The following is a 22,806-nucleotide window of genomic DNA, read 5'->3' on the forward strand; positions in this document are numbered from 1 at the left end:
CAAACCCTTTAGAAATGGTCAGCCCATCAGGACCCTAGGTAACAGGTATGTTCTTAGGCCTCAAGAAGTAGGGAATGGGTAGGTCCTTGCAGGCATCCCACTGGCCCTTTGCACTCTGGATAAAGCACTGTCCAAGGTGTCCGGTGTGGAAAGGAAGAGCTGCGACGTCATACTTACTCCTCAGCACCTCCACCTCGTACCTTCCAACATGAAGTTGCTGAAATGCATCCATGCTATCTCTTCATTTTGATTAGATGTTAATCTCTCTTTCCCCTCTCTCCTTCTCTGCTACTCCTCCTTAAAAATACCTGCCTCTCGTCAACCTCAGAAAACCCGGGAGATCAGCGAATAAATTATACCATTTATAATTGCTCAGTCAGAGTTGAAGTGCAGTCAGAGTTGAAGTGCAGGCCATTCATTCATTCATTCATCACATGCTCTTATCGAGGGGGCAGAGCATAGTCTGTACAAGGTGCTGAGGAAGGAGATCATGGAGAAGACAGATGAGGTCCTGCCCTCACTGGGCTTACATTCCAGTGAGAGATGCCGCCAAGAAAACAAATGAAATCATTTCAAACTATTAGTGCATCACGATGGGAGGCTCAGGATATGTGGAGTCAATGTGGGGCTATCGGGGAAGAGCGAGAGGGGCCAGCTTCGGGATACTACTGCTTCGCTGGGAGACCCTTAGCAAGAGATGGTGGAAATGACTTCTTCCTCTCTGAACCTCAGTGTTCCACTCTGTCAAATGGGCATCTGGGACACACTGAGAAGCAGACTGTGTAAAACACTTACAGAGGTGAGGCCCTCTCAGGTACTCGAGGGTTGGCTGGGTTTCTTTCACGTGTAGCAGCATCTCCCGGATGAAGTGTTCATTGCAAACCCTCTCTTGTTTGCCTGCAGAAACCAACTCTCTGCTAAGGAGCAGGCGTGGTAGCCGAGATGGGCTTAGCGGGAAGGACAGGCAGCCCTTTCTACCTCCCCACGTGTGCCATTTTTTCAGGTGCACATTCATTTCTGTTCTCAGCCGAGATGCTTTTGATGGAAGCCTTTGTCTTTTCTTGGTTACATTTGCTTTGATTTTTATAAGAAAACCAGTTTGTGGGCTTCCCTCAAGTATCACTCAACTTTTACTCCTTGAGTTCAAGAGTGTTTACCGTCCCCGCAGGCCTGTCTGTGTTTCTCCTCTTATGAATTGGGCTCCTAACTAAGCCACCTCGGGTAGAAAGGGATCTGGAATTGAAACCAGCCCCATGTTTAAACTGCTTTCATCTTGCTTCAGATTTTTCCTCCCAGACTTTCAGATTTTTAATCTCCTCAACTCTTGGCAAACATTCATCTTTATCCTCAGAGAGAAGGAAATATTAATAAGAACCGGCAATAGTCCTGCGTGACCAATGAGGAAACTGAGGCAGCAGTGCCAGCTTATTTGAAAGCTTTCATTTTTGGAGTTCCCAGTTTCACGCTGGGGGAATTGTTCACATTCTTTTATCCTAAAAGTTCACTAGACTGAATCACATGTGTCTCTGCCTCTCTCCTCAAGAAAGTGACTCGTTTTGGGGAAAAGGGGGAGTGGGTTTATAAGGATGCAGTGCTGGACCCATCAAGACTGGCCTCATTCCTCCTGGTGCCCCTACCCCCAAACCTCTGTTTTGGCTTCATAAGAAAGACAGCTCTGTCTACTTATAATTGATGGACACGGTTGTTTCCTTTTTGGAAGAGCTTTCTCCTCTGCGCTCTCCCTCCTGCCTGATTTTAAATTCCCAGTTTCCAGACCCAACAGTGCTGGGCTGCACTCTGCGTGAGGTTAGGAACACAGGGGAAGAATGTGTGTGACAGAGCCCTGGCCGGTTGAGTAATGTTTACTCTGTTGGTGGCTGGGACGCTCACTCGAGCTGGCAGCGGTCCACCAGCCAGAGGAACATTCCTGCATTATCAGGGATGGGAGATTGGCTTTGAAATGTCAAGAGTGAAAGGCAGCCCACCAGATTCTGGGTGCAGCTCACAGACCCCAGTGAAAGGGACCCCCAGGCTTCAGGCTCAAAGGCCACGTGAGGTCAAGCTGAGCCTCCCACTGCCCAGGAGACCCCCACCTCCCTCTTTGCTTCTTTCTAAAAGAGCGATTCTGGTCATGCTTTCTGGGCTGACGCTGCTGTTCTGTTTGCCCAGCATTTTCTTTCTCAGGAGAACCCAGTGCTTCTCTAACCTTATTTTATTCATTCATTATTCTGGCTTCCCAGGAAGGGAGATCTGTATGCCCATTTTACAGATAAAAATGCCAAGGCCCAGAAGTTGACTGGCCCAGAATCATCAGAGAGTCAAAGCAGAGAGATGAGAGAGTATGAATTTAAAGTGGCTGGACACTGGTGCCCAGTTGATTTCTGGAGTTGTGGAATTGGGGTCTCAGCTGGTTGTTGTTTTTTTTTTTAGCCACACCACATGGCTTGCGGGATCTTAGCTCACCAACCAGGGATTGAACCCGGGCCACGGCAGTGAAAGCGCCGAGTCCTAACCACTGGACCGCCAGGGAACTCCCTCAGCTGGTTTTTTTAAACCATTTTTTAAAATTGAAGTGTAGTTAATTTACAATGTTGTGTTAGTTTCAGATGTACAGCAAAGTGATTCGGTTATACATATATATTCTTTTTCAGATTCTTTTCCCTTATAAGTTATTACAAAATATTGAGTATAGTTCCCTGTGCTATACAATAGGTCCTTGTTGTTTATCTCTTTTATATATAGTAGTGTGTATTTTTTAAAAAATATTTATTTATTTATTTGGCTGCACCGGGTCTCAGATGCGGCACATGGGATCTTCATTGCTTCGTGCGGGATCTTTAGTTGCGGCACGCGAACTCTTAGTTGCGGCATGTGGGATCTAGTTCCCTGACCAGGGATCCAACCCGGGCCCCCTGCATTGGAAATGTGGAGTCTTAGCCACTGGACCACCAGGGAAGTCCCATAATAGTGTGTATATGTTAATCCCAAACTCCTAAACTGATTTTTGAAGCTCGTAGAGAGCCGGATTAGATATCCAGGGCTCTATGGGGTAGTCCAAGTCCCTGAAGCACAGGTTTGTTTATGAAAAGTTTCTGTAGTTAATTACACCCTGGACAGCTCCTCTCTGGGATCCTCCTGGGAGGCAGTTGCTTCCACCTTTGAACACAGGGGCACAGTCAGTCCTATAGAACCCAACATACCCATCATAAAAACCACCGTGCTTTGCAAGGTCACACAATAAAAACCACAGGGCTTATGGGAAAAAAATGGGGTTAAGGGCACAATACTCAAAAGCTTTGTCGTTGACACCTTTTAAAAAAGATAAGAATCTAATAAAAACATTAGCAGAGTTTTACACCTGTTAAATGCCTAAGAAATACATAAACACTGTACAACAATAAATATGGCTCTTTACCTTGAAAAAGGCCTAAAGTTTGCCCATTGAAGTGAGCATCGGAAGGGCTGCAGCTGGTGAGTTATTGTGAGGTGGGGGACGGATGTGGCTTACAGTACATGCAGTGAACTAATGGTAGCTGGTAGATGTTTGAAGAGTGTGAGAGAGAGAGAGAGAGAGAGAGAGAGAGTGTGTGTGTGTGTGTGTGTGTGTGTGTGTGTGCATTTAGTGTATTCCTATGTGAATGGATAAACAAGTTCCTACTGTATAGCACAGGGAACTATATTCAATATCCTGGGATAAACCGTAATGGAAAAGAATATAAAGAAGAATGTATATATGTGTATAAATGAACCACTTTGCTGTACAGCAGAAACTAACACAATGCTGTAAATCAACTATACTTCAATTTTTTAAAAAACAAACAAACAAAAAAGCAATTGTAGTTATTCCTATGTGGCTCCATTCAGCTGGGTGCAGATTTCTGAATCCCTCAAATATGAAATTCATGTTGTACTCAAGTTATTCCCTAATATATCAATAGAATTGGAACCAATCCACACTGTTAATACCAATATGACCGCAGAACTGACTGTATTTTCTCCTTCTGCCAGAAGGGATGCTCCCTTGTTCTCTGGGGCAAGGATCCTCAAAGCACCTGAGGGCTTATTCCCTCATTCAATGAATATTCACACATCAGCCGCTCTGCTAGGCTCTGAGGATGTGCTAATGAGTAAAAAGCCATCTCTTTAAGAGGGAGAGAGAAGGAAACATATCCTCAGGGCATTTTAGTGCAGGGTGACCAGCTCCTGCTGTAAGAGTCTCTACTGTATGTTAAATACAAAGGATGGAACAGATAACTACCAGGATGAATCAAGGAGAGCTTCACAGAAGAGGTGACATTTAGCCCTTTTAAATGATGGGACATGGAGAAGAAGGGAAGAGCTCTCCAGGCACAGGGAACAGCATAAGCAAAGGCACAGAGGCAGGAGATGGCAGGGTCTGGCTGAGGAGTGGCAGGGCTCTGACATGGCTGTATGGGATGTGGTGACAGATGATACCAATAAGGCAGACTGGAGTCACAACAGCCCAATTCTGCCATTGAGGTGTTGGGGCTTTTCCAGAAGGCAGTGAGGAGCAGCGTTAGGTTTCCAAAGAGTGCCGTGACATGGTGCAATTTTGTTCTAGAAAGAAATCCCAGCCTGCAGTAGTGTGAAGAGTGCCCTGGATTGGGTGCTGGTACAGGAGGGCAGCGTATGGAGAGGCCGGCTTCTGGAACCGTAAGCTTCCTTCATGTTTTGTCACTTCTGACCAGTCATGTTGGATAGAAACCAAATGATTTGTCTCTGTCCCACATGCTGTCAGGAGTTCGGAAATGGCATCATCACCCACGGTGCTGAGGCCTGGGAACAGGTGAGAGTAGACATCTCCTCTCCAAGGCCTCAGGGCTGTCTCTAGATTCCAGCTAAGATGCCTTTGCTGCTGGACATACTTGCTGTGGTTCTTAGGGCTGCTGATAGGATGTGGCCAATGAGTGACTTGAGCCAGGAAGTGAGTGGAAAGTACATGACCACCTTCTGGCTTTGTCATTTCTCCTGCGGGACCTCTGTGGCTATTAGCCTGGCATCTTCGGTCAGTCACTATTAAACCAGAGCCCTTGTCGTATGTTCATTTTCAGAGCCTGCGATGGTGAAGGGAGAAGGGAAGATGCCATTCCACTTCTTACAGGCTCCCTGCCACAATGCCTGGCACAGGATAGGTGCTCAATGACGTTTTGTGAACTCAGCCTTCCTAAAAATGTCTTTTAAACAAAGACAATCCCCAAATAGGAGGAACAGATGTGTCTCGAGTAACTGTTGTGTGCCAAGCGTGGCCTGGGTAATTTCACGCCCATAACTCATCCAATGACCAAAGGGATGGAAATCATTAACAATAAAGAAACTGAAGCTCAGGGAGGTTAAGTAATTCCCCCAAGGTCACACAGCTATTATGTGGTAGAGCCAGGATTTAAACCCATGTCACCTGGCACCAGAGCTTATTCTACTTTGGTTCTCCTTTCAAGCGCTCTTCTGAGTTTGTGAAATACACAAGGACCTGGCCTCTCCTTCCTCTAAGGAGAACACCGATTTCTGGTCTCGTAGGCAGAGATCTTGTGATACACCCTCCACCTCCGCACCCCCTTTTAAGGCGGCTGGCTGATTACAGCCACCCTCTCAGGAGCCTGAGTGATTGCCAAATTCCTGGTGAGAGGAGTGTCAGTGGGAAAAGTTACAGGTGCACCTGGAGCGGATGAGCAGCCTCGTGCCCAGCTCTCACCGCACTCTGTTGAGAGTAGTGTGGTGATGATAGCCCCCTCCCCACAGTAGGCACTCCTCTGGCTGAGAGATGAGGGAGCTAGAGCTCACCCAATACACTGATGGCAGAACTGAGTTCAAAACAGGGCTCCCTTAATCCCCAGCCAGACGCTATCTCTCAACCAGAGGTCCTTAAAGGGAGGTGCAGAGGTCTAGGCCCATCTGTCTTTGAGGAGAGCAGCTCCATCATTATATTTCTCATATAATGAAGTTCCGCTGGGGGAGCGGAGAAAACAAGGTTTACAAAGCACAGCAGCCTTGGGCTATGCTGCCGGGATTCTAACAAATGGCTCTTGCCTCCCTCCTGCCAGGCTCCCTTGTGAAGAAGGCTTTTGTTTCCTGCGGATATCTTTGGTTAATTATTTTTAAATAAATAATTATGTAGCCTGGGATAGGGGAGAAGTCTCCCCACGACCCATATTCGATCACCAGAGGACTGGCCCTCTTCCTTCAGCCAAATTAAATAGGCGAAAACGAGCGTCTGTTTGACTTGAGACTGAATCAATGATGGGGACAAGCTGGGAGGTGAAAACACACCTGACTCCCAGCGTTATCACTGCTCTCTCAGGAGCAGAGCATCTTGGGGAGGTAAATAGCTGGTCAGGGAGTCAGAGGAAGCCGGAGAAAAACAGGGTGAAGTCCAGTTTCTCCAAAAGGAAAGAACAAGAGGGCCAGGGGCCAGTTGCTTCCAGGACAAAGCATCAGTGGTTGCAGCAGAGTTGGATTCTTTGGAAATGATTCTCCGTGGAAAGGTAATTCCATTCAGTAGTTAGAACCTACTGTTCATTGTCCAGAATTCTAGAGTCTTAGGGCAAATATCTTGGGCTCCATCCCTACACCAGCTCCCTTCCTGCAGCATCGCTAGCTAGCCGTGTTTGCCGTTTATCTGGCATTCTGCTGAGAGCTTTATAGATGTTATCTCTAATCCAAACTAGCCCTATTAAGGAAGCGTCCTCTTCACTTTATGAGAGGAAACAGCCACAGAGGGAGAGAGTGATTTTTCCCAAGATCACGCATCTGTTAAGAGCAAAGTCAGGATTGGAACCCGAGTTTGTCCAGCTCCAGAGCACACAATCTTCCCGTTAGCCCTCCTTGTTAGAAAATCCTTCGTTTAATTGATCTGAAATCTGTCTCCTCCTTTTCTACTGGACCCAGCTGCCTTCTGAGCTCACAAGTTCCAGATCTCTCTTCTCCTAAATAAGTATCTTGCTGGGAACCCGGTGGCAAATATGAGTGGAGAAAAAGGACCTAATTTAACCCAACGGGATGGAGTAGAGGGTGGTAAAGAGGAGACCTAGGGGCTACAGGTAGGTGCAGAGGAAGTCAGACAGGACTGGGCAGGCAGTGTGGGCTTGGAGACGTGGAAGTCTTTCTTCCTCTTAGCTTCATGGTTCCTGTTCACCACCACCACCAAAATAGAGTGCTCCAGACCTATCACTACCAAACTCCAGTGCCGGCCGTCTGCCAACACCCCCACCCCCAGCAGCCCCTTGAATCAAAAGATGGGGAAACAACCAATAGAAGAAGCCCACAGAGCATGCATCAAGCCACTTCGTAGTCAAACAAGTTGCTCCTGAAGGTTAGAACCCTGCCCTAGCGTTTGTTTGTTTTCTCCCCAGCCCTCTTAAGCTCTAGGTCACATCAGCCTTGGGGAACGTCCTTTGCACAATTCAAGGAAAACCAGCTTGGATCTCCTCTTGGCAAGCTTTGTCTTCGTGAATAAGAGGCTGCTGGTTAGGGCAGCTTGCCTGGCTCCCGGGGGTGCGGAGGGGGACTTCTGCAGGCTCCTCGAGCAGGTGGGGCTCCAGGTGGGGCAGGAGGCAGGGCAGGGGGCAAGCGGACCGACAGAACTCGGATACTTGATACAGTGATGTTTGATCCTGGGGAACTGGGCAAAAGGGAAAACGAAGGAGAAGTTGGTCCTCCTCTCCAAATAATTCCATGCCTAAGGCATTTGGTCTCCATCCCTTGCAGGTAGGAACAGGGTCCCCCGAACCTTTCTGTCCAATCCAAAGCATAAACCAGAACACTGTCTTTCTCAGCTTTGAGCTGAGGGTGAGATGCCCCAGCTACCCCTGGCTTCGTCTTTGGCTGTTTCACGGGCACATCAAGCAGGACTTGGACTCTGCACACTGGGCCCAGGTTCTCTTCCCCCTTCAGCTCCCTTCAGCCGCCTGGTCTCTGCCCAGCACTGTCCCTTTCCTGAGCACAGACCTGCGCTTTGGTTCCCGAGCGAGAGGGAGGGTCAGAGCAGTGACGTTGCACACATGCTTGGTTCTCCCCTCCCTTGCAGACCAAACTGCAGTGGTTTACTAGGCATCCGCCTCCTGCCTGTGCTTGCTGCCTGCCCCACCTCCTAGCAGACACGCCTTCCCCTGGGCCCTGGAAGTCAGCCAAATGGGACCCCACCAAAGGAATGTGAGTTCCAGAACCGAAGACTCCTAGCTTCAGCCCCATCCTGACCCTGCTCCGCCTGTGTCCCCCTGGCCTCTTGGGCTTGGCCAAAATGGTGGTGCACAGAGTCTGGTGCATTTTGTTGTGGCCCTTATAAGGGTTGCTGGGCCAGTCCCTCTCCGTAAAATCCATCAACTCATGCTTTGAAGCCCTGCTTGGCCAAGTGATGCCAGGGAAACATTTCTAGAAGGCATTTTGAAGAACAAAAGAAATACGCCAGCCAGAAAGAGAAGCCCCTAAATCCTAAACGAACTATGCTGAAGCAACAAGAATCAGAATCCATTCATTTGTTCATTCGTTCGTTCATTCATTTGACAGATATTTATTGAGTGGCTACCGAGGGAATACAGCCATGAACAAAACAAAACAGATAAAAACATCCTGCCCTCATGGAGATTACATTCTAGAATTCAAGCAGAGGCCATGCAACCTCTACCCTAGAGAAAGACAGCGGATAGAAGGCAGCTTTTCTTCCTTGTCATCCACCCTAGAAAGCAAGCGTTCTCGGGTCAGGTGGCACTAATCTTCGCTGTTGGGTCTGCCTTGTTTTGCAGGAGTGCGCTACAGCCAGCAGGGAAACAATGAGGTCACTTCCTCCTCAACAATCAGTCACCATGGCAACAGCGCCATGGTGACTAGCCAGTCTGTTTTACAGCAAGTCTCTCCAGCCAGCCTGGACCCGGGCCACAATCTCCTCTCACCTGATGGTAAAATGGTGAGTACACCTGGGCCATTGTAGCTCTGGAGCTGATAAGATAAGAGGCAAAACAAACACAACTTCTCACAAGGCCTGCCTCAAACAATGAACCATTGTAGCCCCACAGGGGAAAATGGGGGCCGTCCAGAGTTGGAACGGAAAGGTAGAGCCGGTGACCCAGCCTTTGGCGGGTGGAAGAGGTGTTCGGTTTGAACCCAGCCAATAAATCTGACAGAGCCCTGCTCTCGTTTTATTGATTGAATGCCTCATAAAGGAGCAAAGCGGGTGGGACACTGTTTGTTTTGGGGCTGCCAGTGACATTTGAGTTGATAAAACGCTCATTCATCCCCCCCAACCCAGGGCCTCCAAAGCCAGTTTTTTAACCCAGAGAGCACCTCACTTTGAAACAAGCCCCCTCTTCCTCTTCACACCCCCCTGGTCCTGGCAAGGAGGGTAGTTAAGTCAGGATTGAGTGGATGGCGAGAGGTGGGGAAGCTTCTGGCACGGGGGTTTTGAAGGACACTGGACGGCAGTGAAGATCACAGCACAAAATGGCAGGTGGGGTGGGGCGGTGCTTACAGGGTGAGTGGGAAACACCAACTTTGAAGTTACAGTGACCCGGGTTCAAATCCCAGCTCGGCATTTAATAGCTGTGTAGCCTTGGGCAGGTTCTAGCTCTTTCTTTCTCATCTATAAAAAGTAATAACACTAGGGTTGTTGGCAGAACAAAGGTGATAACACGAGAGGCACGGTGTTGGGGACGGTAAATATTCAATGAACGACAATGCGATTGTTGTTAGGTGAATGTCAGTATTATTCTCCCTAAATGAAGTTGTCTATACCCATAACCACAGCCCAGCCCCAGATGTCAGTTGAGCAGCCCCGCCCGGTGAGGAATAGACTAGTTGATGTTGAATTTTCGACGTTCTAATCCTCAAGCAACACAAGTGCAGCAGGGGAGGGCGGCTTCCAAGAGAACGCAGCATGACGACACTAGGAAGGGTAGAACGTGGAAAACTTGATTCTTTGGGTCATGCTCTGTGTTTCACAGGAGGGAGGAGCCGTGGGTTCCTGGCTTCCAAGCTCAAGGTGGAGCCGTATGCCTTCCTTCAAGGTGTCTGACCTAGAGGCGGGGGTGGGGGGGGGGTGGGGGGTGGGGGGTGGCGGGCAGGGAGCCGATGCCATTCTAGACCTTGACGTGTGTGCCGTGTAGGCAACACAGGAATGGTGAGTCACAGGTGACTGAGTCCCCAGCTCCCTGGAGGAAAAAACAAAGTGTAATATCCGAGGGGAGCGCCAGGCCTGGCCAACTCTAGTTTGGGGACTTGAGCTGATCAATCCCTGGTAGTGGTCTCTGCAAAAGGAAACAAAAGATCCTCCTAGGGGAGCCCTTTTGCAGCCCCCTTGCCCACCTCTCATCCCTTAAGCTTCTTCTTTGGCTGCCTTGTGAGACCCAAATAAGTTAAAGGATTGCCCAGACTTCCCTGGAGGAGGGGGGCGGGGCTTGCGGGAGAGATCTTGACTTCCCAGCGGAGGAAACAGGTCTCCTCTCCTATTGCTTGAAGGTCCTTGGGGTTTCCCTGTGAACCCTCCCGCCCTTCCTCGTAACAAGCAAACTGCCTCACCCAGGCCGGGGCGCTCCAAAGGCAGCCGCAGGAGACGCTTTTTTCTTCCTCTTCTGCTCGGCAGCGCCCTAATGAGCAGTATGTTATTGGATTGATGATTGACCAAGACAGCACACCTCAACGTTAGCAAACACCTGGAAGCTTGTTTGCAGGGACCAGCTTTTCTCTAGTTTCCAACACCCTGGCTCATATGTTATGTCACTATCACTGGATGCCCAAATTCAAGAGTCTGTTTTCGGTTAATATATAACAAGCCCATCACAGATCCTGGTCCACCAAAGACAGGAGTGGAGTATGGTTTAAAATAACGCAGCAAGGGAACTAGTGTGTCCACGTCGTGGGTTCTGTTGTTTATCAGCCATAGGATGGACGTTGCTTAACTTCAGTTTCCTCATCTGGAAAATGGGGGATAACAATGCCTGCATCACCAGGGTGGTGTGAGGCTTGCCTATAACTCTGCCGTTGTGGGGATAAGACCCATCCAGGGAATGACAGTCTTCGTGTGCTGACCTGTGGTAGGATGTGCATTTGAAATCTTCCCACAGGGATTGGTTTTGGAAATAATGGTGATCCCTTTGAGCTTTCTTTTGTTCTATTTGGCCCCCACCCCATGCCCAAATGGCATGCGTCCACAAAGAGCTGGCCAGGTTTCAGACTGCAGTCTGTGTCTGTTGAACCTTGTGTTTTAGAAAAGCCCATGCTGGATACTTCCACAGTATCAAAGCAGTAGAGCTTAATAGTGAAAAGCTCAGGCCTGGAGGCAGATCGCCTGCTCTTCATGGCCACTGTACCACTTGGGTACATTTCTTAACTTCTCCAAACTTCCGTCGTCTTGTCTGCAAAGGAGAGTTAATAGTACCAACCTTGTAGATGGTAGGTATGTGAAGCACAAAGCAAAGGACTGCAAAAGGCAGCGTTGATACCATTCAAACTCTCTGGATTATCCTGTGAGGATCATGACAGATATTCTTGGCAGCTCCCTGGCTTCCATCAGTCCTGAAGGCAAATAGAAGAAGATGGTTGCATTTTAGAGTGGGAAGGAGCTTGACCAAGGTGCCCCCCAAAATAGTAAGTGGACGGGACTTAAAGCCCAGCAGCACTGGGTTTGAATCCTGGCTTCCTCGCTTACGAGTCAGGTGACACAGAGCTGCTCTCACAACTCTTCTGAGGCTCACTTTCTTTCTCTTTTTTAAAAAATTTTTATGGAAATATAGTTGATTTACAATGTTGTGTTAGTTTCAGATGTACAGCAAAGTGATTCAGTTATACATATATAAATATATATTTTTTCACATTCTCTTCCATTGTAGGTTATTACAAGACATTGAGAGAGGCTCAGTTTCTTAATCTGTGCCACAGAGCAATAATCATAACGCCTTCCCTATGTGTGCCATTAACTATTGAGAACAATCAGTGAAAGCACTTTACAAGCGCGAAAACCATACACATTTAAATTGTTTTTATCATTAGCACCCACGTTTCTCCTTCACCGTTAAAACCAGACATTGAAATGGCAGAGATTACTGTCACTCCATTGACTTTCTCCAAAGGACTGCATTACTCAGGGCAAGTCTGAAGGCAGGTCACTGACTTTTTTTTTTTTTTTTTTAATGACTCTGACATTTTGAAAAACAAGTCCAGCAAACAAGCTGGTTCTCTCTTGTTTGATGTGGTCAGAATTCCTTCTTGGTCATGTGACCCCTAACTCATGTCTTGATGCTCATTTTAAAAACACAAACAAACCTGTTTGGGTTTTTCTTTCTTTCTTTTTCAAATTCACCTTGGAAGCTATGGGGTTGATCAGAAGGGCAGGCAAGAGAGAGTGTCTTCCCCCCTGGGTGCTGGTGTGAGACCTATAGTCTAAGGAGCTCTGGGTCACAAGGGAAGGAAGAAGGAGAGGGCGACTCAAACATCTGATGTATGTATCCCAACCCTAACCCACCTGTCAGCATTCCTGGTGCCATCAAGAATGTCTGAGTTATTTCAGAGTGAGGAGGGACAGTCCTTTCTTAGTAATACTTCTAAAAATTATTTTAAAACTATAAATAGTAAGCTACTTTATCATGAATAAAAGTTTGTTGTGTGTATGTGTGTGTAAAACTGAAAACTCCTTATAATTAATGGGGAAACATTGGAAGCATTTCTGATAATACAGAATCAAAGTAAGTACATCTATTACCTCTGTTACTGGTTAATACTACTGGGAAAATTCTAACCAATGCAATATGACATGTAGACGTATTAGCACTAGCAAGGAAGAGACCCAATTAGCATTATAGGCCTGTGATGCCGTTATATATACACTTGGGAAAATGAAGAAAATCGATAAGGAAAAGACACTATTAGGAATAAATAGAAGGACTCAGAGTGGCCTTGGACAAAAATACACAAAACTCAGTAGGTTTCTCTTACTAATCTGTCATTAACATATAATGGTGAAACAGAGTAGGGGTACCTGGAGCCAAGCCCCATTTAGTAGCTTTGTCATTACAATAGTAGCTTCCTGCCCAAAAAAAAAAAAAAAAAAATTTTTTTCAATGTATAGATGTATAGTAGAGATTTGGGAAAAGTAGAGAAGCCCAATAATGGCTGATCTCCCCCAGAAAAACCTTAGTAATAATTATCCGGTAAAAGTCCTCTGTAAAATGTAAGAACTTGAATTTTAGAGTCAGACAGACTTGGGTTCGAACACAAGAGTTACCATTTACTAGTTGTCGGATCTCAGGCAATCTGCACAACTACTCTGAGCCTCAGTTTTGTCATCCGTGAAATGGAAATGGCAGAAGTATCTGCCTCGTGGCTCTAGTGAGGTTTGTGAGTTAATGCATGAGCAGTGCTTCCTAGAACCTGTACTCAGTGAAAGCTTCCCTGTGCTCCTGCCTGGGCCCTAATCTGCTACGCTAGGGAATCCCAGGGCATTTCTTCAGCTACTATTTTTAGCAATCACATGTCTTTAGCACCAATAGTATAGAGGGCATAGAGCAGAACAGAGGATACTTTCAACATGAGCCAGAGACAATCACATGATACACATGGGCTGAGGAATCTCTAAGGCAAGCTAGTAATTCAAAGGTAGTCAACAAACAGGCACATGAGGGAAGGGATTATGGTCAATATTACTTACCACTCCATCCTCTGTACCTAGAACGGTGCCTACCCCTCACTTGGTGCTTAATAATTGTTCCTGAATGGATGAATGAATGAATGAACCAGTGAATTAGCCGTGCCGAGGAATTGCTGAGCCACGTCCTTTTGGACACTGCTCTTTGCAACCCTGATTCTACTCATGCTGCTCTTGTTTTTTTCTCTCCAGCAGATCTCAGTCTCAGGAGGAGGTTTGCCCCCGGTCAGCACCTTGACGAATATCCACAGCCTGTCCCACCACAATCCCCAGCAATCTCAAAACCTCATCATGACCCCCCTCTCTGGAGTCATGGCCATTGCACAAAGTAAGCTCTGTTCTTGGTCAGATAACTTGGGGGCAGGGAGAAGCAGCATGGGAAATGAGTCAACCTGATTTTAAAAAAACAAAAACTGAAGAACTAAAGAAGATCCCCTTAAAACTCACCCAACACTTGTAGGTTTGATTCAACTCGTTTCGTTCCTTATTTCTCTCCTCAGCAAGATTTGGATTGTTTAGCCTAAAATAAGAGAAAATTATGGAACGGAGTTGAATCCTGGTCACAGCTCACCAGCTGTGCATTGTGGGTCAAATCATTGAAGCTTTATGAGGGTCAGTCTCCTCATCTGTAAAATGGGTTGGCAATCCAATGACCGTGTGTGTAGACATGCCTGTAAATCGATAAAGCATGAGTATGTATAATACTGTAGCTTATACTTTTGTCTGGTGTTCATTCCTATCCCTAAGTATGTGGTGGGTTTTCCAGGAGGTTGGGTTGTGTTGATGTTTCTTTGTGTTGGCCAAGATGGAGCAAGACATGAGGGGCTTCCTTCTTAAAGGGGAATTTTGTGTGGTCGAACGAGGCCTCCTTGGCCCACGGTGAAAACATACTGAGAAGGGACTCTGCAGGAAAGTGTCACAGCATCTCTGAGCCTTGACAGATTTAAGGAGAAATAGGTTGTGTATGCCCAGGACTGAAGACAGGGAGAGGGGTCAGGTCCTTCCAGCCCCAGCAGCTCGCATCCCACAGACAGTCCATCCCCATCCATCACAGATGGGCCATTTCAGGGCACAGGAAGGCTGACGCGGCTGTGCCAGTGGATGTCTCCCTCAGAGTAATAACGTTGATGTGTATTCAGCATATATCAGCCTTATGGTAACAGCTCAGGCCAAGTCTTCCTTGTGACCCAGGGAAGCATCCCTGAGAAGTCTCGGGAAAGATCGAAGGGCAGTACATTGCTTATCTTTCTTTCACCCTGGGGATCGCCTCTCTTCCTAAACCATCTCTAGTCAGGGTAGCAACTCAGATCACTTCTGAAGAGAAGGACTTGTGCTCTCCTTGAGGGCAAAACAGGGCTAGGCCCCTAGGAGACACAGGAGTTTACTGAATAAATCAGTGTGGCTCTCTCTGTCCTCAGCAGCTGGGAGATTGATGCCCTCCCCATTGAGTTCTGTAAAGCGAAGTGGGAAAGGAGAAGCCTTTAGCGGACTCACAAAATAAAGTATTTAAAATCTGCTGCCTTTTCACGGGGCCCTCTCCAGCAATATGGTAACCACGCTAACACCAGGGTTTGAGAATGAGATAGGATAACTGAAACCAGCTTGCTTACCTTCTAGAAGATTTGAAAAGGCCTACGGATAAGATATCCCACCTATATTTTTACAACCAAAATGATACACAAACTGTCCCACTTACCTTCTCTCTTCACACGTCCAGCTTTGGCTGACACACACAGTTATATATTTTCTTAGGCACTATCGGAATTAAAATTTTCCCTGGAGCTATTACATATTTTTCTGTTTTGTTCCTCCTAATTTCTCTCATCCATACTTCTCTACCTTCTTACAATAATCTTAATCTCCTACTGCAGACAGCCAACACCAGAGTATGTTGACCTTAGAAGGGTGTGTGTGTGTGTGTGTGTGTGTGTGTGTGTACTTGAAGCGTGATGAGGGTCACCAGAAAACGTGGCTGAGATGCAGTGGTCCTACCCCATGGAGTGTCAGGATGAAGAATCAGTTACGAGTCCAAACTTGTACTGCTCTCCACACGACAGGCCAATAAACCGAGAGATGAGTTTTGGGGCAAGGAATAGCCAACTCCTGTCCTGTTGAGTATGTGGGCCCTGCCTGGCGACTGCAGAGGCCCAAGGAGAATGTGATAACAGATTACCCAGCAGTGCCAATTCCTCATTCTCTACTCACCTACTGGACTGGATAACATGCTTCTTAAGCAGGAATCAGTGCCCAGAAAACAGATGGAAAGGCCAAGAGTCACACTTCGCAGGAGCTCAAATGACATCAGTGGCTCTCCATACTGGAATTGAGGCACATCAGGGTCACAGACTGTGTTGAAAATAAAATTCCTGGGCCTCACCTCTAAAGTGTCTGACTCATTAAGTCATGGGTGAGGCCGAGGAATGTATATTTCTTAAAGTGCTCCCCAGGATGATTCTAAAACACAGGCAGGTTGCAGAAGTATGCCCTCCACTGTCATCCACTCTAGACAGCATAATTTGCTTTTCTGGGCAGAGATTTCCCAAAAAGAGCAGTGGCAATGGGCTCGGGGAGACAACAGCAAATCCACGGGGCTTCCTCGGGTACTGCGACCTTACGTAGAAGGTAGGAAAGGGAAACAGGAGATCATGGTATCGGGTGAGACACTGCCTAGAGGAGAAGCCGAACCCCTGGGGAATTGGAGATAGCACTATTCTGAGCGCTCAGAGGACCCCACCTCCCCAGTCCCAGCCAGGAGAGCCAGGAGGGGGCTTATTCCTCTTCCCTTCTGCTCATGGGTCTCACCTTTTAGGTTTCTGATAACAGTATCAGCTGGGTTCTGAGCAGGCCATCGTTGAGGTCTTTGTGCTATCTCCACGGAGGACTGCCTCCTCCTGTGAACCTGCTTATGGAACCCTCTCCGTCTCAGGAAAGGCTCTCTAGGTGTCTTTTCCACATTTGCCTAAAAGAGACCTTTCTCTGGGATTCCTCCTTCATCGCATTCTTCCCCCCACTTCCCAGAAAGCAAGGTCAAAGGAACCTTGGCAGTTCCAGGAAAGAGGTCGGGGTGTCTTTCCCCTGATCCTCACATCCCCACTCCCACCCTGCCTCAGGTGCCTTCCCCAGAGTCCCGCCCAGGGAGACGATGGAGGGTGGGTACCAGGGACCTGATCTTTGCAGTGCTGGCCCCAGTTCTAAAGAGACCTTAGGATACAGACACAGTACAGAACCACGGAGGCCCTCATCCTTCCAGAACAGAAAGCAACACCTACTGGAACTGCCAACCTTCAACTTACTACTTACTCCTTCCAATACCTGGTCCTTTTGAGGCCAGCAGCCCTGTGCTGCCAGATAAGATATACCCTTTTCATAGACTGATTGAGTTGCAGTGTTTTATCCCCTCTCTGTTCCAGGCAAGAGAATGAGCATCTGATCTCTTTCGGGTTTTGCACAGCCCGCTAAATGAGGGGCTTCAGGCTCCATACCTCCAGGACTGTGGAGGGGGTTTTGCTTTTTATCCAAATGTGGGTCCCTGAACACTCCTGCCCCCTGCTGGACAGATATATCTGGGCAGTAATCTGCACCTTGGTGTGGATGCCTTTAACCCTGCTCCCTCAGAGCCAGGCATGAATGGAGCAGGCAAGCACAGGGCCCTGCAACCTCAAGGGAGCTAAGTTTGGGAGGTCACAGGACAACTTTGGGAGACTCTCAGGTCTCCTTCAGATCTGTTGAAAGCCCATTTGCATCCACAACTCGCTGTGGAATTTGAGCAAGTCAACTTAATCTCTCTAAGCCTCAGTTTTTTGGTCTATAAGATGGGTCTATAAAATTGCTTTCTGTGCAGTCTCTTACGTAACAGGCTCAGCCCAGTGCCTGGCAAATAGCAGGGCCTCCGTTGATGACCATTCACATCTGTTCACCTGTCCTCCTCCCTGAAGCCATCTCTAATCTTCCCTCTTGTTCACACAGGCCTCAACTCCTCCCAAGCTCAGAGCGTCCCTGTCATCAACAGCGTGGCCGGCAGCCTGGCAGCCCTGCAGCCCGTCCAGTTCTCCCAGCAGCTGCACAGCTCTCACCAGCAGCCCCTCATGCAGCAGAGCCCGGGCAGCCACATGGCCCAGCAGCCCTTCATGGCCGCTGTGACGCAGCTGCAGAACTCACACAGTAAGGACACGGGCAAGTCAGGGAGGGAGCCCAAAGGGACCTCAGCAGCCGAGCTCTTCCCTCTATGGGTCTGAAGCTTCTTGGAAGCTTATTGGTCTGGTCACTTTTCCCTACCTGTGATCAACAAAGCCAATATCTCAAGCATAACTCTTATGCAGTGCTGTGCCTTTTCTGGTCCTCTTCTCTACCCCCAGGATTCCTGGGGGAAGATTTGATGAAGACAATTAAGACCTATATGGAAAGGGGAGCTGGAGATAGAGAGTAAGGGTAGCTTAGATGTGGAACGAACTCATGCCCCCTTTCCCACCCTGGCCCCCGTGGAAGAGACCCCCAGTCAAGCGCAGCCCCTTTTCCCAACGAGCCTCAACTTAGCCTTTTCAGTTCAAAGTTCCAGGCAGCTGTTACCAAATGATCAGACTTGGCATATAATTTGCCTCCTATTTGCCTTCTCTGAAACTGAAAAATCTTCCAGAGTCCCCACACCCTCCAATTTCCACACCCCAGACATCTCCAATCAAGAACCATGAACATGGGCAGAAAATACCGCCTACACATCATCCTGCACAAGGAATATTAGAGTTTCTGCCCACCACACAGAGGCTGCTTCCCACCTCCAATTTCTACACCTACCCCAAGTCTACCTTTCAACCATTTAGTTCCCACCCACCCCCATCCCCCGTGTCTCTCCCCCTACCCCCTCCTGAGCCCCAGACCCCCAGTCCTCTGGCCACGTCAGGCCGTAGTCCCTGGCCTCTGAGTTTGGGGAGAAATCATGGAAAGGATGGCTTCCCTGCTTCAAGCACAGTTACCACAGGGACACCAGGGACGTCTGTGGAATAGAGTGATAGCCTTAGGGTCAGACAGACCTAGCTGTCTGATTAAATCCTGGCTCTGAGCCTTACCAGCTAGGGAGCCATTGTTAAGTTCCCTAGCTACTCTCAGCTTCAGTTTCATCCTCGTAAAATGGAAATAGTGCGCATGTAGAGTGATTAGGGAAATGAAACAAAAATAGGTATGAACTGTGTTTGGTAAGTGTTAAGAGTTGTAAAAATGCAAGTGATTATTTATCAAGGGACTCCTTAATAGAAGGAGGCAGGGATGGGAAAGAGGATTTCAGTTTCTCCTCCGGCTGCCTCAGGCAGAGCTGTGGGTCTGAGGGAGACCAGCCAAGTTCAGCCTTCTTCTATGCTCAGGGCTCTATTCCCAGGCCTGCGGAGCTGGTTTCTAAGTACCATCTCACATTCCAATCACATTTTCAAGGCTTTAAAAAAATCTACCACAGCCTGTAGCAGAGTCTGGGACCACAGGTGTACCACTGCCCTTCCGTCCAGGGCCAGTATGCTCCCCACTTGCCCCCACCCCTCACCTGGACAGGATTCCTCAGTGGCGAGGCCCGGGTATGACAGTCGGAGAGTGGTTACCAGTGACCTGTGGACTGCCATGGCCCAGCTGGCCTGGCTGGCTCTGAAGAGATAGCTCACGGTTGCCCCAGGCCAGGAAATAACCAGCCTCCCTCCAAGGGAAGGGCAGGCTGAGGCATGGGGCTGTGACCTTCACCCCCATTCCCAACTGGAGGACTCCTTGGTAGAACAAGCTGGTCCCTCCCTCAAGGCCAGACATCCACATGCTTTCTGGGTTGGTCACGTGACCTGGAATTTCCATGACTCTTATGGACGAACTAGCGTGAGTCAAAGGTTCCAGACTTGGTGGACACATGCTAGAAAAACAAAAAGTGGGCCACATGCTCCTGGAGGCTTTCTTGGTATCTAGTCTCATTTTGTCCATCAGCCTTCATATCTGTGTGATGTCATAAGGCATTCTAGCGCAAACCGGAACAGCCCAGAATTATACAAGTAATGACATCCGTGTCCATTTACAATTACTAATTAATCTACAGTTGCTAGCACGAGACCTGGTACTTGAGTCACGGCAGAAACGGTAGGCAAACAGGCCAGCTTCTTCATTTTGCCAGCTATTTAGAACTTTTTTTTGCCCTAAGTTCTCAGATGTACCACATATGCCTAAGGATCACTTGTTGATGCCCAGAAGTCTAATACTCTGTTGAAAGTCAGGGGGAAAGAAATGCTCCCACCCCAGAAGTGCCAGCCACCACTGCACACCAGGCACTGTGCAAAGCTGCTGATCTATTTGGTATGAAGTGCTTTAAACACAAGCTCTTCTAATCCTATATCATTCCCATTTTAGAGGTGAGGAAACTGAGGCTAACTGAGTTGATTAAGGAGCCAGGATTTAAACGCATGGCCGTTCTTTCTATCACATCGCACTGCCTTGCCAGACATAACCACCACCACCACCTTCCTTTTATCTGCCTGGGGAAGCAGGAGCAGTGGTGTGGGCTGGAGGTGGCGGGGGTCTGTAGCTATGCTCACGCCTGTGTGATCTACACGTTGATTTTGTCTTCACTCTGTCTCTCTAGTGTATGCACACAAGCAGGAACCCCCCCAGTATTCCCACACCTCCCGGTTTCCATCGGCAATGGTGGTCACAGATACCAGCAGCATCAGTACGCTCACCAACATGTCTTCCAGTAAACAGGTAACGCTGGCAAGAAGATGTGGGGGGAGGGGAGGGATGACTATGGCTACTCATGTGCAGAGAGTGCGGCAAGTGTGGACTCAACCACAAGCGTGATCCTTCTGAGGCTCCCCTGGTACTTGCTAAAGAAATCCCTGAGGTCACAGGGCAAAGAAGATGGGCCACAGCCTGAAGGGGAGGGACTTATTGCTCCCCCCAGCATCCCTGACAAGAGCGCTAGAGTACTGAAGTTTTATCAGTTGCTAGAGACTGGATTACACAGAGCCTGTAGGCACTGAGATTGAGTATCTCCAATGGATTGATCAGTGAGCCACAGCAAAGGTATTTCCAAGGAGGGCTCAGAAAGTCAGACCCCCTGCAGAGTTCCCTGCTTTGCAAGAAGGTCCCTGAGGATTTCCCACCAATAGAGAAAGTGACCAGTGAGTTCTCAGGCTGATTCACCCAGTCCAGGACCCATGTTGGACCCCCAACGCTGTAAGCTCTAGAGAATGATGCAATTCTGCCAACCCATGGGGACTCCCCAGTAGACAGCCTGGCCTTGCCAGGGACCTGCATTTACTTGGTGTTTTACAGAGAAACTTAGAATCCACTTCCTGGTGCACTGAAAGTGGGGAATCCAGAGGCTTAGTCACCATGTCAGTTGATGACTAATGCCCACCTCCACATAGAGGGGATGGGGAGTCAAGATGACCCACGCTGAGGCTGCAGCTTGGACAGCTGGACTGGAATGAGATGGCAAGAGGTAGAGAACAGAACAAGATGTCTGCACACAGGTCACAATTCCAGAGTAACACAATAGGACCTTTTAGTAGCTGGGGTCTGTGCAGTGTGGGAACTGTTTGGCCTTTATTGATTGCTAGATAAGTAGGTGACAACCTTGAACTTCATGTCCAATGCTCTCGGCAGGGTTTGGTCCTGTTGACGGTCTTTTTTTCCCTCAAATCCCACCTCATCCAGCGCCGTGTGTTTCTGAGCAAGTTCTTTCACGGGCTCAGCCTTCTCTGTTCTTCCTCTGCCCCCATCTCCTCCTGGTCCGCCAGCGTCAGACAGGTGGGTTCAATTCCTGGCTTTGCCACTCGCTTGGTGACCTTGACCTCGGTGAGCCTTCACTTTCTTCATCTCTAAAACAAGTCATAACATCTGCTTGTTCTGAGGATTTGATGATGTCGTGTAGATTAAGCGCCTGGCACATCTTGGATGCTGAATACAACTTAGGCATCCAGGCTCTGGAATTGGGGATGTTGGGGAGGGAGAGGTGTGTGGGACCTGCTTTGCTACCCTTCTCTCACCCATTGGAAGATGAAAGGACAGCCCCCATCACCCTGCCCTTCGACTCCCATGTGATTTCCCACTCTTTGTAGCGAGCAGGGAAAACATTTATCTGTGCTCACAAATCTCAGTCAGGGGGGCAGCCAGGCGCAGCAGCCCTGCTTGGGAATACCTTCCCCTTTGAAAGGTTTATCAATCCATCTGCCGCTTGGTCAGCCCTAGATGGGGCTGTGATTAATGATTCCTGTCTTTCCCAAGTTGACTTTGATGCTTGCTTGTTGAAACAAGTCCTCTGAATTCAGGAAATGGTCTCTTAATCAAAATGCTTCGAGATGCTCTCTGAGACTCTGTACCGGCCCCCAGCCGGCTTCTCCCCTCCACCGGACAGAGTGGCCAGCCGACCTTGAAGCCGCCTGGACGGCCCTCTAGAACTACTGTGAAGTTGTTTCCGAGTCCCTGGACATTTCAGGAGTCTATGATGGACTCACTTCTAGGATGATGATAACATTTAGTAAGGATAAAACTTCATATAGCACTTTACAGTTTACACTGATACTTCTCATGAATATTATCTCACCATTTTCTGTTTTACCAAAACCTCCTAAGAAGTACAAAGAAATGAACTGAGGCTCAGAGATGCAGGGTCACCTGCCCAAAGTCACACAGATGATATTCGGGAGCCAAACTTCTGGACTTTGGTCTTTGATTCTAAATCCTGGACTCTTTCCACTTAAATAATACTTGTCTTCCAATACCCATCTTTAAAACACCCGTGGTGATCGCTGCTCTTGTGGTCTTTACCGGTCAGGAACATGAGTAAAAATTAAGCCCACATACTGTATTCCAGTCAGGAAACTTTCTTCCTGCAAACTACAGGAGAAGAGGAAATAGGAAAGACAGAATGAAGTAAAAAGAGGGTAAAGATGCTGTCTCCTGGCAGCAGAAGGAACCCAAGGTGAAGAAAAGTTGTACAAACTCTGTTCCAAAGGCAAAGGGTCAGAAGTGAGTTCTGGAAGAGAATTGGTGGCAATTCTGCTTTTTTTTTGTTTTAAAGTAGTATTTTCCAAAAAGAGTTTCAAGGCTATTGCTAGGAATCAGGGGCCCATGGCATGAGGAGAAGATTCCATGGTCACATTTGTTGGGGAAACAGCTGGGCTCAACAGAAATCCCACAGG

At 48.1% G+C, this 22,806-nt stretch overlaps 1 protein-coding gene across 2 annotated transcripts in view; it reads left to right on the plus strand.

Moving 5' to 3' along the window:
- The window catches only part of HNF1B (HNF1 homeobox B), a 52,708-nt gene that overhangs the window by 22,364 nt on the left and 7,538 nt on the right, over positions 1-22,806 (plus strand). Inside the window, exons 5-8 of one of the 2 annotated variants that reach the window (XM_082679989.1) lie at positions 8,757-8,917; positions 13,838-13,973; positions 17,612-17,806; positions 20,244-20,362. In XM_082679989.1, coding sequence (XP_082536115.1) covers positions 8,757-8,917; positions 13,838-13,973; positions 17,612-17,806; positions 20,244-20,362 — 611 coding nt within the window. The remainder of the gene's footprint in view (positions 1-8,756; positions 8,918-13,837; positions 13,974-17,611; positions 17,807-20,243; positions 20,363-22,806) is intronic. The other variant, XM_082679990.1, reaches the window with a different exon arrangement.

This window comes from Grampus griseus (assembly GCF_964374135.1).
Source record: "Grampus griseus genome assembly, chromosome: 20".
Classification (NCBI taxonomy): domain Eukaryota; kingdom Metazoa; phylum Chordata; class Mammalia; order Artiodactyla; family Delphinidae; genus Grampus; species Grampus griseus.